The 16,683-nt window shown below is 39.1% G+C and overlaps 1 protein-coding gene across 3 annotated transcripts in view; it reads left to right on the top strand.

The window, feature by feature from the left end:
• The first annotated feature begins 545 nt into the window (after positions 1 to 545).
• The window catches only part of nfat5b (nuclear factor of activated T cells 5b), a 29,640-nt gene continuing 13,502 nt past the window's right edge, over positions 546 to 16,683 (top strand). The window contains exons 1-3 of one of the 3 annotated variants that reach the window (XM_079462596.1): positions 603 to 866; positions 14,606 to 14,731; positions 15,979 to 16,105. Coding sequence is in view for 2 of the 3 variants with exons in the window: in XM_079462594.1 (XP_079318720.1) it covers positions 794 to 866; positions 14,606 to 14,731 (199 nt within the window). In the remaining variant the exon portion in view is untranslated. Of the gene's footprint in view, positions 867 to 14,605; positions 14,732 to 15,978; positions 16,106 to 16,683 lie in introns of all 3 variants that reach the window. The other 2 variants (XM_079462594.1, XM_079462595.1) reach the window with 2 other exon arrangements.

Here is a 16,683-nt window from a genome sequence, read left to right as displayed (position 1 = left end):
AGCGACGTATCGAGTGGGCGGGGCATTGCCACGCACCGCACGCACGCACACACACACACACAAATAATACAATGTAATACAATGTAATACAAATATAGAAGCAGATCAATATTATCAATATATTAATATTAAGTAATATAATGCTTTTTTGACAGTGTCTGTAGCATGTTTCTTTTTTTTAATTGCTAAATTTCTCGCTTTGATGATAGGCAACCTCTGTTTTGTGCCATCAATGCAATCACGTGACCTGATCATAGCGACGTATCGAGGGGGCGGGGCATTGCCACGCACCACACGCACGCACCCACACACACACGCGCGCACACACACACACACACACAAATAATACAATGTAATACAATGTAATACAAATATAGAAGCAGATCAATATTATCAATATATTAATATTAAGTAATATAATGCTTTTTTGACAGTGTCTGTAGCATGTTTCTTTTTTTTAATTGCTAAATTTCTCGCCTTGATGATACGCAACCTCTGTTTTGTGCCATCAATGCAATCACGTGACCTGATCATAGCGACGTATCGAGTGGGCGGGGCCTCACGTGAAACAAACTAAACACCGTCGTGCTGGCTTGCCGTACACACTCAGTACAACCAGCGCGTAACGACGCAAGTACTTTATTTAAGAAGTGACATCTCATACTTTCCCCGCACTTGGCTTTTGTTTGCATTCTTTTATCATTTGGGAGAAGACGAAACGATGGCGGTCTGTTAGGATCTGCGTGTGAAGAGCAAGTGTGTTTTCATTTCTTTGCGGATCGGAGGCTCTGCGATGCCCTCTGATTTCACGTCGCTTTTCAGCGCGGATATCGACCTCGATTCGCCCAAGTCTCTGTACTCCAAAGGTAACTCACTGCACATTTAAAATGGGGTCTTAAAATCGTACTCTTTTTCCCAAAACCTAACAAGCTGTCTAGACAGCATCAATGGGCACGACGTTGGCATATGGAGCAATTTTGGGCATCTACAGTATAAGTGCGTTCTAAGTCAGGTGAACTCGCTATGATGCTGTCTAGGTAGGGAGCACGCTAGGTTTGAGACACAGCCCAAATTCCATCCGACTGGCGAAGGTTTTGTTTACATAGTCTATGTGACGAGAAAAGTTGCTTTGTGGGGTGATGCCAACATTGCATGATTCTGTTTGGGTTGAGGGAGTGTGTAGTACACAGAGTTTATTGATCCTTGCGGTTTTATGTCGATACATAATGAAATGAGGTTTAATTGTGTACATTATTGTTTGTTTTATAACTTTGTTGGCTGTAGATACTTTGAAAGTCTTTATTGGATATTACAAACAGCAGAGATGGGGATGAAATAAGTCATATAGGATGTGTCTCTTTGGTCATGTCTAAACAGAATAAAGCAGTAATCTTCTGTTATGAACTGCAGTAAATCAAACTTCCACTAAAAACTTTATTTGTGGTTGCTTGTAACATTGTTCTCATAGTTTGAGAGTCATTATAGACTCTCTCTTCTTTTCTATTGGTGCCTTTTTAATTTCCTGGGCTTTAGGCGTTTTTTATAGGGAACATACGAAGCCTTAGATAGGATGCAGACTTTAATTTGCCAAGTGATTTAATAGATTTTCTCCTGTTATTAGAGTTTTCTTCTTCAAAGACAGTTGTTATTTCTCTGGTGTCTATTGTAGTAAACTAAATCAGGGCTTTGGCACTGCCCCCTGCATGGTCACACATGTTACGTAAGACTCAGCCTAATCTCATTTGCTTAGGTTTTCTAGGTAAAGAGCTGCTGGCCACCACTGCTGTTGTTATTATGTTTGCGTTAGTTCACACACAGCTGGATTCAAACATTTACACCATTGCGTTTTTTGGCATTGGTTTTGTGTAATTTCTTCAGCAACAATTTAACTTGATAAAATGTGAGTTCATCTGAATGTTGCTCAGCAGCTGTCGTTTTCTCTCTCTTTGTTGAGTACTGAAAGCTGCTTAGAGTAATAAGTTAACAACAAACAACCACTCTCTTTTCCTCTATCCAGTGTTTACTTCCTCTGGACAGATATCTTAGGTGTACAGTAGTTTACTAAGTGGAACAACCTCAAGTCACCAAGTTAACATAAGGTCAAAGGGATGCTATATTGCTGTTAAATTAAATAGTATTACAGGCATGCAATATAATAGGCTTAAATGCAGATTTAGCCCTTTCTAAAGTCCCAGGCCAGGGTTTTAGACCCCAGGTTTTGTTCTGTCAATGCACGTTTAAACTTACGAGATTTTCTTGCCGCCATAACATCTGCAATCGACCTTTTCACATTGTTGTTTCCCTTTCCATGTCCCTGCTGCGTGGATCTCTGAGTGGACCGGCTAATGAGCTCTCGTGTCATGTGACAGGGTGCTAGAGACGACAGTGGGATGAGACGTAGCTAAGCATATGGCCGTGCATTCCCTGAAGCATAACAAAATGCCCCAGAGATGTGGCTCGTGAATGTATTTTTAGATAGATGTTGTACGGTAGTGAGCAGTGGGGCCACTGCTTTGAAATCACATCATTGTCCTCTGCGATGTGGAATTGATTTCCAGCCAAGATCCGATTCTTTCCATGCAGCCGGTCACCATTATCTATAAAGGCAAATCCTGTTATGTCATCCTTTAGATTAGTTTTGTTCATAGAGTCTATAACAGATTCTGCGAAAGCGCTCTATCTATAGGTCTGTGTTGGGGTAGTTGTTATGGCATGTCAGTCAGTATTAGATTCCATATATCTAAATATACCTAAAATGATGTTTAACAACATTCTCATCCTTGGATAAGCATTATACATTAACTTTATGAACTTTTTATGATTGTTATGTGAAACGCTTCATACTACAGCATTTATAAACTGCTAACCTTTTTTAATAAACTGGAAAACATAACATAAGCAAATATAAAACATAAAAGCAGTGACTTATAATATACACTTTTTGCTTTTTTACAATAGTTTACGATCATTAGTGAAATTGGGACACAGAGCAATGCTTTTTTAATTTAAGTTAAAACTGTGATGACATTTTAAGGGGGGGATTTAATGCTGTTTTATGTATTCTGACTTCTTTATAATGTTAAACGTGCTGGCTTCTGGTGCTTAACATTGTCAACTTGTCAAAAAAGGAATTGGACGTATTAATTAGTATTGCTGTGCTCGATACACTTCCCCAATACGATCGTATTGGGTTCCGAATTTTTTTTTTAACATGAAAAACCGTTATGTTATATATAACCGTCAAGATTGGCCTGTGGGCCTTAGGTGTACAGTCTTGCGATAGTGAAAGAAGTTGAGGTGTGTTTGTTTGTTCACGGCATTTCAGTGATGGATGTTATATAAACAGTGTCTATAACGCTGGATTTTGCAGATCGTTTGAAACTGATAGAGGGTGCCATCCCAGCACTAAAAAGATGCGGACATGAACATATATCTGTGTTTTGGCAATCGCCGCATACGTGCATATTAAACTGAATCAAAACAGTTATGCAGGGATAATGCGATGATGTATTGTGTGCTTGTGATTTAGTTCCTTCCCCCGCATCCACCAGGATGTTGTCTGTTTTCGGAAATGATCGTACAGCTGCATATATCTTTTATAAATGTGATCAAGCTAAATACTCTTCGGAGATATGAAGTATGCAATACTACTTTATACTCAAAATTAATATGAGATTGGAAGAAACTGTGCATTCAACCGGAGCTTAAAACATTTTCTGTGAAAACTAGTTAGCTTTTGACATAAAAGTGTCATTTGTGAGTTGCACATTATATTATCTGTTTAGCTAACAACAAAACTAATGTTTTATTAGTTCCACGTGGACTTCCTCATTGCTCTGAAGCGGAAGGTAAGTGGTGTCATCTCACCTGCAGTTCCTTTTAGAGTTACAATGGGAGGACATTGATTCATACTTTATTGTTAGTTAGCGAGCATGCAATGTAGAATGAATGCTTGAATGGATTCTATGGCAGCATTGTATAAATCCCTAAAAGACGATCCCAGAATGCATTGCACCGAGTTCAGTAAAAAAAGTTTTTAGTGCGGCGTGCGGCGCCAACTTCTGGGTTTGCCAACATAAATACTTCTCTGCACCACTCTATTGAGAGCAAGATTGCTCACAAGTGTTGGAACAGAGCTTATCAAATTCTTGCAACATATTAAAGGTCATTTATATTTCACCAACACCATTCTCCAGACCCCGTGCATGTTTTCTGTCTACACAAAATGAAAAGACCCATGTAGAACAAAATTAAGGCAGAGCAGTTTGGACTTAATACTTGAATGGCATTTCACAGCCTGCTGAAATGGACCAGTCAACTATGTGACAGCATCGCAAGTTCAACTGGCCTTCAGTGAAGCAAATGAGAAAATCATTTGGAGTCTTTTAATGTGATCTTTGAACATACATCTTGATACATTTATTGTGCTCAATATTAATGATAATTTTGTATTTCTATAAACATACACTTACGTATATATTTAAGAAAAATGTAAATTTCATAATTTATATTGGTAAATATATCTAAATATTTCCTAAAGATGTTGCAGTCTAGCAGCCATGCTGGCACAGACATACAGTGTAATCCACCATCACATTCTTCCAAAATTGACTGATGACACTGACACACTTACAACAGACCTTACAAACCCACCGAAATACTTTGAAATGTTCTGGTTTGTTCAAAGCCTTAACAGAGCTTCTCATTATTTTGTAATATTTGCACCTGTTGGTCATTCCTTTTTAACCAGCATATAAATATACTGTACGTACGTATATGTACGTATGCATATTTTTGTGGTTATAAATACAAAATTTATATGCACAGTACGCAGACATATATTACGTAAACACAATCCTTATTCTGGATGTGATTATAAACTATTAATTGTTTGAAAAATGAATGCATAGGGTCTCAAATCAGATTGCTCTGGTTGGTATACGTATTTATAAAAGCAAAAAACACTTAAAGGGATCGTTCACACAAAAAAGACAATCCTCTCATCATTTACTCGCCCTCAGATTGGTACAAACCTGCATAAATGTATTTGTTTTGCTAAACACGAAGGAAGATATTTTAAAGAATGTCAGTGACCAAACAGTCTCATGGACTCATTCTCCATTGACTCCCATAGGATTTATTTCCCTACTATGACAGTAAATGGGGGATGAGATGTGTTTGGTTAACGACATTCCTCAAAATATCTTCCTTTGTGTTTAGCAGAACAAAGACATTTGCACATGCAGGTTTGGAACAGTAAATGATGACAGCATTTTCAGTTTTGGGTGAACTGTCCCTTTTAAACATAACCGTGTAAGCTGTGTTTATTGTGGCAACATATATTAAAGCAATGCCTCTGTTACCAATACACTCTTTGTTTATTGCTAGTTGAGAGAAATGACAGATGTCCAGACCTGTTTTAAGTTATGAAATCTGATTCTCGAAACCTCTTTTGATGTGTGGAATTCTTTATTGGTTTTGCTTCAAGGTCAGGAGGGTGTAAAGTGTGCTGCTGTCATGGCCCAGTAACTTCTGCCTCCACATTCCTCGGTTGTTAATAGTTAACGCTAACCAAACTATAATTTAACAAGAGACAGAAAAAATTGAAGAGTAAAAATATTACCTCCCCCACTATTTGCTGTGCACACGCTCGCAATGTTGTTTTAGGACCAACAATGAAACGCACGAGTTGTTGAACTGTTCCATCAGTCCCTGGCAACTACAAGAGAGCGGCTGTACAGTATGTCCCCCTCCTACATTAAAAACAAAACAATCTACAGGTATTCCACACCTGCTGTGACATAGAAATGATAGGATTTCATATTTTAAACAATAAACAGCTTGTGCCAAGCTACATTATAGAATGCAATGGTTGCAAGGACGTTGCGATCGCTAAAGTGTTGTTACCATTTGTTGGTTTTTACCATGTTGCTTTGTGGTTCCTCTGGTGTGCTAGGTCATTTTTGACTGTCCAAGCCATTGCTGATTTGTGTTTTCAACAGTTTTTATGACACGTGTTCCAGCTGTCCAACTGAGACGGTGTCACCTCAAGTCAACTTATCTCTTCGGCTGTCTCGAAGATATTTCTCGAAATGTTTGATCAGACATGTGTGAAACCCTCAAGCTCTTTTTAGTCTTCCGCCAAGCCTCTGCCACATTTTAATATCACACAGTGTTAAATATGTAGGAAGCTAATCTAAGCTTCAAGGAGTACGCTTTCCAGTGGCTGATGAGAAACGCTTACAGGGTTACAGGATCGACTTACCACCTAAAACCGAGAGCTCATCGGAGAACATGCTTTCTTGTCCCGCAGTGTCCGTTACCAGACAAGCCTTTTCGCTTTTTGTGTCATCCACCGGCCAGATCTCACACTGGACAGGAGAGATGGGTCGTGAGGGTTACTAGGCTAAGATTGCATGTCGGGTTAAAAATAGTCCAAGTTTTGAACCCTATCGACAGCCGTTCGTGGCTGTATATTCGGATCCAAACTTGTAAGCGAATCGGTGCTTTGCTGCTTAAAAGGGTTTTCTTCAAAGACAAACATCGTGGGTCACACACAAACCATTTTTTTGTTCCTCTCTGTGGGGTAGGGAAGGGAGATACGGCCTTGCAGTTTCTATTTCCTGTGTTTTCATTCTTACTCTGAGTCACCTGTATTCCCTGTAGGTGGGGGAAAGAGTTCATTCAGATGCTAACTTACCCCTCCCGACACAAGACGACAAACGATTAACCGAATCCCTCCAAATATGTTGTAGGTATGCAGCCGTGATGACACACTTACAGTACAACTTAAAGACCCACTGAAATACTTTGAAATGTGCTGCTTTCTTCAAAGCGTTGACATTTTCAACTGAAACTAGAAATTAGGGTGGTACATATATTCTGACTCCAAGCCTATAGCGGTTCGTTTCAGTGACAGCCTGGTATCTAATAAGAAGCTAAGGTGCAGGATGATGTCAACCCTATTGGCAAACGTTAGAGAATACACACGTTTTGAATGTGGATCTTTCTCAGTGTTTTGGAGCACTCTTATTTACACAGGGGGTACGGAAAGTATTCAGACCCCCTTACATTTTTCACTCTTTGTTATATTGCAGCCATTTGCTAAAATCATTTAAGTTCATTTTGTTTCTCATTAATGTACACACAGCATGCCATATTGACAGAAAAACACAGAATTGTTGACATTTTTGAAGATTTATTAAAAAAGAAAAACTGAGTATTCAGACCCTTTGCTGTGACACTCATATATTTTACTCAGGTGCTGTCCATTTCGTCTGATCATCCTTGGTTCTACGGCTTCTTTTCAGTCCAGCTGTGTTTGATTATACTGATTGGACTTGATTAGGAAAGCCACACACCTGTCTATATAAGACCTTACAGCTCACAGTGCATGTCAGAGCAAATGAGAAGCATGAGGTCAAATGAACTGCCTGAAGAGCTCAGAGACAGAATTGTGGCAAGGCACAGATCTGGCCAAGGCTACAAAAACATTTCTGCTGCACTTAAGGTTCAGAATCCTTAATGGCATAATCCTTAAATGAAGATGTTTGGGATGACCAGAACCCTTCCTAGAGCTGACCGTCTGGCCAAACTGAGCTATCGGGGGAGAAGAGCCTTGTTGGGAGAGGTAAAGAACCCACTGTGGCTGAGCTACAAAGATGCAGTCGTGAGATGGGAGAAAGTTGTAGAAAGTCAACCATCACTGCAGCCCTCCACCAGCTTTATGGCGGAGTGGCCCGACGAAAGCATCTCCTAAGTGCAAGACACATGAAAGCCTGCATGGAGTTTGCTAAAAAACAACCGAAGGACTCCAAGATGGTGATAAGATTCTCTGGTCTGATGAGACCAAGATAGAACTTTTTGGCCTTATTTCTAAGCGGTATGTGTGGAGAAATTCAAGCACTGCTCATCACCTGTCCAATACAGTGAAGCATGGTGGTGGCAGCATCATGCTGTTGGGGATTTTTCAGCTGCAGGGACAGGACGACTAGTTGCAATCGAGGGAAAGATGAATGCGGCCAAGTACAGGATATCCTGGACGAAAACCTTCTCCAGAGTGCTCAAGACCTCAGACTTGGCCGAGGCTATTCTTTGGCTCATTTACACCAAGGAGGATGATAACATCAAAGATTATCGATAACTATAAAGTATTTATTTTACTAAATGTAAGAGAATAGTCAAGTCCACAGCACAACTGTTATAGCAATATAGAGGAACAATATTGTTGAGGACATTTTCACCAAGTGATAAATGATAAAAAACTGACTGCCGTAAAAAACGTTCTTATGGAAAGAGCATTTACATTTAGGTATTTAGCAGACGCTTTTATCCAAAGCAACATTCAGAAAAGATAAGGAAACAATGAAGTGATTTGTCTATAGGAGGCAATAATACACTTAGTGCTTGCATTTAGACACTAGTTTCGCACCACGCGTTCTCTTGTGGTTCACTGAGCTTTGAATGATTCATTGATGTTTTATATGTCGACAGTTTAAACGATTCGGTTCGAAGGAGTCATTTGTTTGCGAGTCGTACTGATCGCAAAGTGCGTTCATGCTAGTAAACTCACCATCTACTGTATAACGCTGAATCAACGATACATCTGCACATTACAAACTTAAAACATTGTAATGATGTACGCCATGTTAATTTAAGAAACATTTTAAGAAATTGAACTTACTTAGATGCTAAGCAAACCATATTCACCTGAACAGCTGTGAAACCCAGCAAATACAGTCTCATTGGGCTGATAAGGAAACAGCGCCTTCCATGAGTCACAATGCATATTATGGAATAAACCTGTATGCGTTCTTGCCGTATTGTCGATTTTAGTTATTGTTTATGGTGTAAAGAGGCCATTACACAATAACCGTAATATAGTGTATAGGTAAAGCACCAGCAGCTTAATGGCTTATTAGAGTTAGGTAAAAATTGAGCTTTCTGCAGATGGGCGGGTCAGACGCAAGTGGGCTGTACAAACCTCCAGAGGACTTTGCTTGGCTTATTTAATGTTGTGTGTTGTAGTATTGGTTCATCCACAGTTGTTGTAGTATTTTAGTATATTAACCAAAAAGAAGAGAAGGCCTTAATTCAGAATGGTCACTTTGTGATGAGGACCCATCACAGCTTCAGACATGCACACATGTGAAAGTGACCTATTTGTCAGATATGGTGCATCCTCCCACATGCAGTTCTCCAAGCTGCAGCGATCACTACTTGGCTTATTAGGCTATCCATTATAATCTTCTCCAAGTGGCTTTGGATAAAAGCATTTAAGTGAAGGACAATGCAAAGTATTTTGCTCAGTAGCGCTATATTTTTTTGACTTGTGACATGACTGAGAAGCTTGTCATGTTGATCTAAGCAAAGTATTGACTTATTTATACGTTTGGTTTAAAATGTGGTTTGTTTGTTTTGTTTAGTGCAGTTTTTGTATCAGTAATATTTTCTGAAGTCGATATCTTTCATTTTTGTTTTCTAGGTTGCTTAGATTAGACACATTTCTACTCAAAAAGTGTGTTCAGGATGTTTGTTTTTGTAAGTGTTGTGAGTTTTAAGATTTACTCTCTGCTTCATCACTTCACTGTAAGTTTATTATTTTGGTGATGCCGTTTCTCAAGTTGTCCTTTTTAACAAGTAAGACTTAAAATAAGAATTAAACTGTGGGATGTTTTTATTTTTTTACAGCTAAACTGTCTTGTCTTTGTAAATCTTTGTGAATAACGGGTGTTACACTCCTGCGAAGCGTCACAACGCTCTTCTGTTCTTCCTCACATATTTTGCTACCAATTCAAGTTTTATATGAATGAAGTTATCCTAAAACTTTTTTCTATCGGTGCGTTTATTTTTCCAAAGAGTGTGGGAGAATTTAAGAGGCTGATATCTGTGCATCTTTTATATATTTTATAACCAATTTGTACATTCTTCACAACAGTCAAGGCTAACTTTCATCTAAGCCCCTCCTATTGAAGAAGCCAGCATATTCTGTGTTAGGTATGTTTTGATGCTGGTTTGTTCTGATTTAAGCTGGTCATATACTGGTTCAAGATGGCCATGTGCTAGTCCGGAGTTGGTTTAAGCTTGTGAGGAACCAGCACATGACCAGCTTAAACCAGCTAAAACCAGCACATGACCAGCTTAAACCAGCAAACAAGCATCAAAACAAACCTAACCCAGCGTATGCTGTTTTTTCAACAGGGCAGTGTCAGTTTCTGTCCTGGCCTCTCCGCCCTGTGAAGCCGCTGGTAAACATCACCGACAAAGGCTTGATTCTGTGCTAAAAACACTTCTGAGAGCCAGCTGAGAGCTCAAGCTGTTTCCTTACACGTCACCTCAGGTGAATCAAAGCTTCATGTTGCCATGCTGAATAAAGCATTATTTCATGCATTACAAATATCCTTCGCTAACATATTGGTGGTAAAAACAAATATGCACCTCATTACCTTTAGAACATGTAATGTTTATATTGCTTTTTTATCATGAATGTAGTACAGTTTCAACTTGTTGACTCAAAGGTCTAGGTTAAGAGGAATGTTTACCCAAAAACAAACAAAATGAAAAGAACCCTAACGCAGTCAACGCAACTTCAATTTCATGCGCTATATTTCAAGTCTTCTGATTGCTTTGTGTGGTAAAAGATGTGTGAAGATTGTGATCGTGGTGTGAGATTCTTTTTTTCCCACATTCAATGAACTCTTGGCAACCTAACTTAGATCCAAAACATCTCAGAAAAATAGTTGCCCTCACGTCAACAGTCATCAAGGTCTTTGAGAGACCTCTTCTATCCCTGATAAGTTGGACCCTCTTTCTCTTCAGTCGTCGTACTGAGGGCGCCATCTCGCAAATCCTGCACTCTTCCCTCACGCACATTGACAGCAACAATGGGAACTATGTTTGGCTGCTATTCATTGACTACAGCTCAGCTTTCAATAATATAAGTTCCAATAAGCTCACTGTCAAACTCCTGAATCTTGGTCTGAATCCTTCGATTGGATCCAAGATTTTCTCACTGACAGACCTCAGGTAGTGAAAGTAGGTCAGTTCACCTCCAACTCCATCACCCTGAGGGTAGGAGCGCCACAGGGCTGTGTCCTGAGTCCCCTACTCATCTTTCACTATACACATGACAGTGTGTCTTCTCACAGCTCCACTACTATTATCAAATTATCAAAAAAAAGAACAATTGTCTCCTTCTGAACATGACCAAATCCAAAGAGCTGATTGTGGACTTCAGGAAGAGGCAGCAGCGAACTATACTCCTCTTATGATCAAAGGGACCCCTGTGGAGAGGGTAAGCAGCCAAGTTCCTCGGTTTAAACATCTCTGAGGACCTGTCTTGGACTTCACACATTCAGACACAGGTAAATAAAGCCAGGCAAGGACTGTACCGTCTGTGACAGCTGAGGAAATTCAGGATTTCACCAACAATCCTGGAAACTTTTTATTCAGGGGTGTTAAACTGTTGATGTGGGTGTTGTTCTTTTTTTAATCTCAGAATGAACGAGGAGCCCAAGGGAAAGCTCGCCCTCCTAGGTTGGATTTACGTGGAAGCAAAGAATGTGTTATTTGTTGTATGCCTTTGGTAACTTCATCTAGTGTATAGGTAGAATGTATACAGTTATTACTAGGGGTGGGTGAAAAAATTTATTCACAATAAACATCTATTAAATCTACTAGAGATGCGAATCGATTCACAAATTTCGAAAATCGTAAATATTATAACGTAATGTCTTTGGAACAAATAAGGCAGAAGTCAACTGCAAGAGCGGTGCACCACCCGGACCTCTTACAGAGTGCAGAAGTCACAGCGGAGCATATAGGAGAAAACCAAATTCATTCATCCCAGTAGGACTAAACTGCAAGGATGGTCTTTCTCTGTATTTGCTCTGTGCAGTGAGTGAGCGGCAAGAAGAAACAGCGCATTCAATTTACTATACGGCAGCTGACTTATAGCGGTTCCCAAACCCTGTCACTGTTTAGTCATAAAAACATGAACATACTTCTGTAAATATCCACAGTTTGTTAGCCAGACGGACGCGCTAGGAGCTCTGCACAGGACTAATACACTAATATAACTAAAATAATCGCTCTCCTTGGTTTTCCGGGAGAATTGTCCAAAATGGGACTAAAGAAAGATATTATGAAACGGATTTTCATGTTCGAAAAAAAAACTTTCCGAAACCTATACGACCGCTGAGTGTATAGAGCACCTGCCATGGTGCAATCTAATTTGCAAAATAATTTGTCGAGTGTATAAATGATCTCCTGCCTAAATCCCTCTTGTCATTTTAAGAGAGTCATTTTCTGATCATGTCTTCTCTGATAAACGTTTATCCACCTCTGTTTTTGTGTAGAATTTGTCTTTTTAAAGTTGTTTGCACAGCAATTTCACAGAATTGGTTTTGCTAGTTGGAGGAAAAAGAGGATCAAGCCAAAAATCTGACAAGAAGAAAAACATGGGGTTGGGGTGTTGTTATGGGGCAATTGGGCCACCAGCCAAACTCATTGCTACACCCATGTTGCCAGGACTAATCAGAGCAAACATCAGGAATTTTCAATGGTGAATAAAAGTGTTAGTTGTGAATTACATGGTGTGCCTCTAACTTTTCTTTCTTTTTTTACATGCACGGTAGGCTTGAGAAATGTTGAGCTTAAGGGTTTCTGAGCAAGGAATTGGTTTTCTGTCTTTATTCAATACTATTATAACTTTGCAAATAAAACAAGGACATGAAATTCATTAAAGGATAAAGTTGACCCTGAATTTACCCAGCAACAGCCATGGTTCGATCCCAGAGGAAAACAAACAGCGGAGACGAACAAAAACTGCCAAATCTGCCAAATGCATGATTCTGAATGTGAACAATGACAACAAAATAAAAAGACATCAACATGAAAAAATGGCAGGATGGGTTTAAATCAGCTTGCATTGCATTAAGGGTATTCTTTTGTATGCATTCTCTATGAATCCAACGTGACATTGGCATTGCTAGTCTGAACCAGTTGAGCTGCAATAATTTAGCTAAATATCTCCGTTTGTGTTTCACAGAAGATTGACAATCTTGGACTGAAAGGAGCCTGAAATTGTTTTGCAGAAGCAGAAAAATCATAATGTTTACCGAATTATTTTTCTTTTTCCCAGTGAAAGGAAAACTGTGTTTGGGACATGAACAGCAGACACTGTGTCACTGTTTGTTTGGAAGGAAACTATGCAGCAAAATACAAATTTTCTCTCTTAAAAGCGAGTGGAAACACTTAGAAACAGGCCAGGTACTGATTCCGCAGCCGCAGTCATATTGCACAGTGCATATTTTCTGCCTATGTGGTTGGCAATCTTTTTACTGGAAGGGCCCTGTGCACACAGCACATGTTCCAGCATGTGCAGACCAGCCTAATAATACAGAACTTGGAAATTGTCATTAAAGGCAAATGGAACAAGATATTAATTCTTTAGAGATTGAACTTGATATAAAAATTTCATTTTTCAAAATTTTTACAATAGTTTAGGGTTGTGGGTGCATGGAGATGTGGATTCCTATCATGCAATGTGTTGTGTGTTCATGCACATGCCACAGTTGTAAAAGCACATGTCTTTATAGTAATATACCATGGTTTATGTAAACTGATATTATCATTATACCACGGTACTGCTACAACACCTAAATGGTATAGGCTGTGTAAAAAGCATCTGCTTACAGTTCAGTGATATTTGACTTGAGGGCTGGTTGTGAAAAAAACATATTTTTGTTTTCTCAAGACCTTCAAATTGACTTTCAGGAACAAGTTTGACTTACGAACAGGAGCGCCCCTGTTGATGTCTGGCATCTGTAAACTGTGTTCAGAATTTGCCTTTGCGTGTCCACTTGTTTACATGTATTCCGGATCATTAGGGATGCAAATCTAGAATAACTTTTTAAACAGGGCTTAAAACAATTGTTTTTTAAAGTGTGAGCTCCCTTAAGACTACATAAATCTGCTGTAAAGCATCATGATTTCGTGCACAGATTCATAAAGTGATTGTAGACTGTCATTTTTTAGATTAAGACTGAATAATATTAAAATAATTAATAATGTGAAAAACAGTTGAATGTCCAATAAGAAATAGTTATGGTCACCCGTCATTGACAGTTGTGCTATTCTCCTTTGATCAGTTTTGTTTAAGTAAGTTGTACCCATCAGCATACCAAACAAAGTTTGAAGGCATTGTGTTCTTCTGTTAAAAAAACCCACTACAATCACACAGTAAAGAAGGATTGTTGACTACGCCCTCTGGTACGCGAAAAATGCAATTTATCTCCCACTCTTGGTGTTAAATAAGAAGTGTGGACTTTTTCCACGTTGATGGCCAGGCAGGTCGATGTCGAGGCCTTTAGAAGGACACTGTATACCTAGAATTGGACTGACAGATGTAGACCACTTTTATGGTCATGGAAAAGTACTGAAAGAAATGTTGGTGCTGATTATCACCCCAGCCTGGCGATGAGCCACCGGAGATATTGGAAGTTCGGAGCATATATCAGTTGCTAGAAAGAAATCTGTTCAAGGATTTTTGACTCGCTGCAACGTTCGATTTTAACACTTCGTTTTCTGCTTTTTATTTCTTTAGACTCAGTATATGATCTTCTTCCCAGAGAGCTGCAGCTGCCATCTTCGAGAGAGGAGAACGCAGCCGCTATGAGTCAAAAAAGTGGTGGAGAGGCCGGACCACCCCCGACAACAGCGATTGCCACCGGTAAGCTTTACTTTGATCTTTTTACGTGTCTTGTCTTTCTGTCTCAGGTTGATTTGGGCTTTGTTCAGACAGGCAGCGACAATCTGATTTTATGAATCGTGTCTAAATTAAATATGTTTAATTCGAAAACCATATGAAAGTTATGTTGTTTGAAATATGACTCAAATGTTTTTGTATAAAATGTGCATTTTTGTGAACGGTTACTATAATATAATGATGAGTGATGAGTGAGTGAGTCAGCGGGTTCGGCATATGCCCCAATGCATTAAAAGCCTCTCGCTTATGTGCTCTCACATGCCTGGTGACTTGAGCATCATGGTAAGATGTCATGATAGAGGCCAAATATTCAGTTTGTTCTTTGAGAAAGTCTTGTGCTGATGCTAAACATACTGGATATTGATCAGACCGTCTGAACAAACAGATCCGATTTTGAAAAATCAAATCAGATTTGAGTGCAGTGTGAACAAAGCCAAATATCCTGTGTCTGACGCTGAAGATCGGCACTAACACCAGACCTCTTCTTCATAAGGCCCATCAGCATGCATACTCATGCATCATTCTCTCACATTCTCTTAAAGCTCTCCAAATGTGTTCTGGGCTTTGTTTCTTGAACGGCGCTGGGAAAAGTCACATTGCATTTGCACTGGGTCACTTTCTTTGAAAGTTAATTTTGTGAAATGGTTAGGCGAAAAAAGCACTTCGTTTAACCTTACGTAAACTTTGGCGAGTTTATGTGGCATCACATTGTTGTGGTCTGGTACAAGTTTTGGTATTCAAATCTAGGGCGAATATTTTCCATATGTTTTGCTGGTGAAAGCATTAACTGCTAAAATGTGATTTCGAGATTCTTAAAATGCAACAATAGCTGTAAATAAAAGAATATAATACTAAAGAATTACAGACAAAACAAATGATAAACATTACAGAAAAAAACAGCAGCCAGATCTTTTTCTATATAAAATTTCAATTGGCTTGTAAAGTTTTGCAGGCCTCGTGCTTCTGGCTGATGTACAACGTTTGGGTAGAGGTGGTTCACAGGTTTATTTATTATGAGGCTACGGAAAATATTCTTTTGGGAAAATAAACAATACAAAAATATCTTCTCAAAAGCATGCATTGAACGTTAGAAAACAAACTATCCACCGTGAAACCATTATTTTTTTTTGTCCAAACAACCATTATTTTTCAGTCTGTACATTCAAAATGCAATTCACTTTAGTTTCTTTTACTCTGCCCCTTTATCAAAGTGCCCAGGTTTAGGGTGAGTTTCAGTAAACCAGAAGTCTGTTGCCTTTGGACGTCTGTACCTACAGTAACTGCAGCCAAATGCATCTCTGTGACGAGGCAGGACATGCTGGCTGTAGCTGAAGGAAGGTGATGTATTTTCCAGCTTAAATGAATTTCATTGTGGGATTTTAGGATTTCACTGCAAATTGGCCTTACTACTTCTGACTTTTTTCTTTTCTTTTTTCATTAATATTTTGTTTGTGTATTTTTTTCAATTCTTGCTTAACTCTTGAATGAAGGATATGTTTTCCGAAAGCACATGTTTGTTTGACTTATCAGGGGGCAATTTCATTGCTTATTTTGTTATTTTTGTGTTGTTTTTATTTGTTTCATTACCTCTTCCCTCACACAAGGGCGGCTGTTTGGGGTTCACCTGCGTCTAAGCAGCATGCCAAATGCAGCAATGAGCAATATAGCCATGCACTCTTTTTTTTGCCTAAGAATGCTGTTCACAGCCATTCTTGTGTCACCACAGATTAGCTGGGAGAGTTGCTTGACCTCATGCTGATCTTTTTCTATTTTGTGCTCTTGTTTTTAACCCTGTCCTGTTTTTGCTTACATTATCTTCACTGTTCCACTGCTTAAGTAATGGCAAAACATAATTGCAAGTTCCATGGGGGCGATTCTGTGTAATATCCTCCACATTTCTGAAAGATAATGGGCCA

This window comes from Barbatula barbatula (assembly GCF_947034865.1).
Source record: "Barbatula barbatula genome assembly, chromosome: 1".
Taxonomy (NCBI): Eukaryota; Metazoa; Chordata; class Actinopteri; order Cypriniformes; family Nemacheilidae; genus Barbatula; species Barbatula barbatula.
This window is presented reverse-complemented; position numbering and strand designations above follow the sequence as displayed.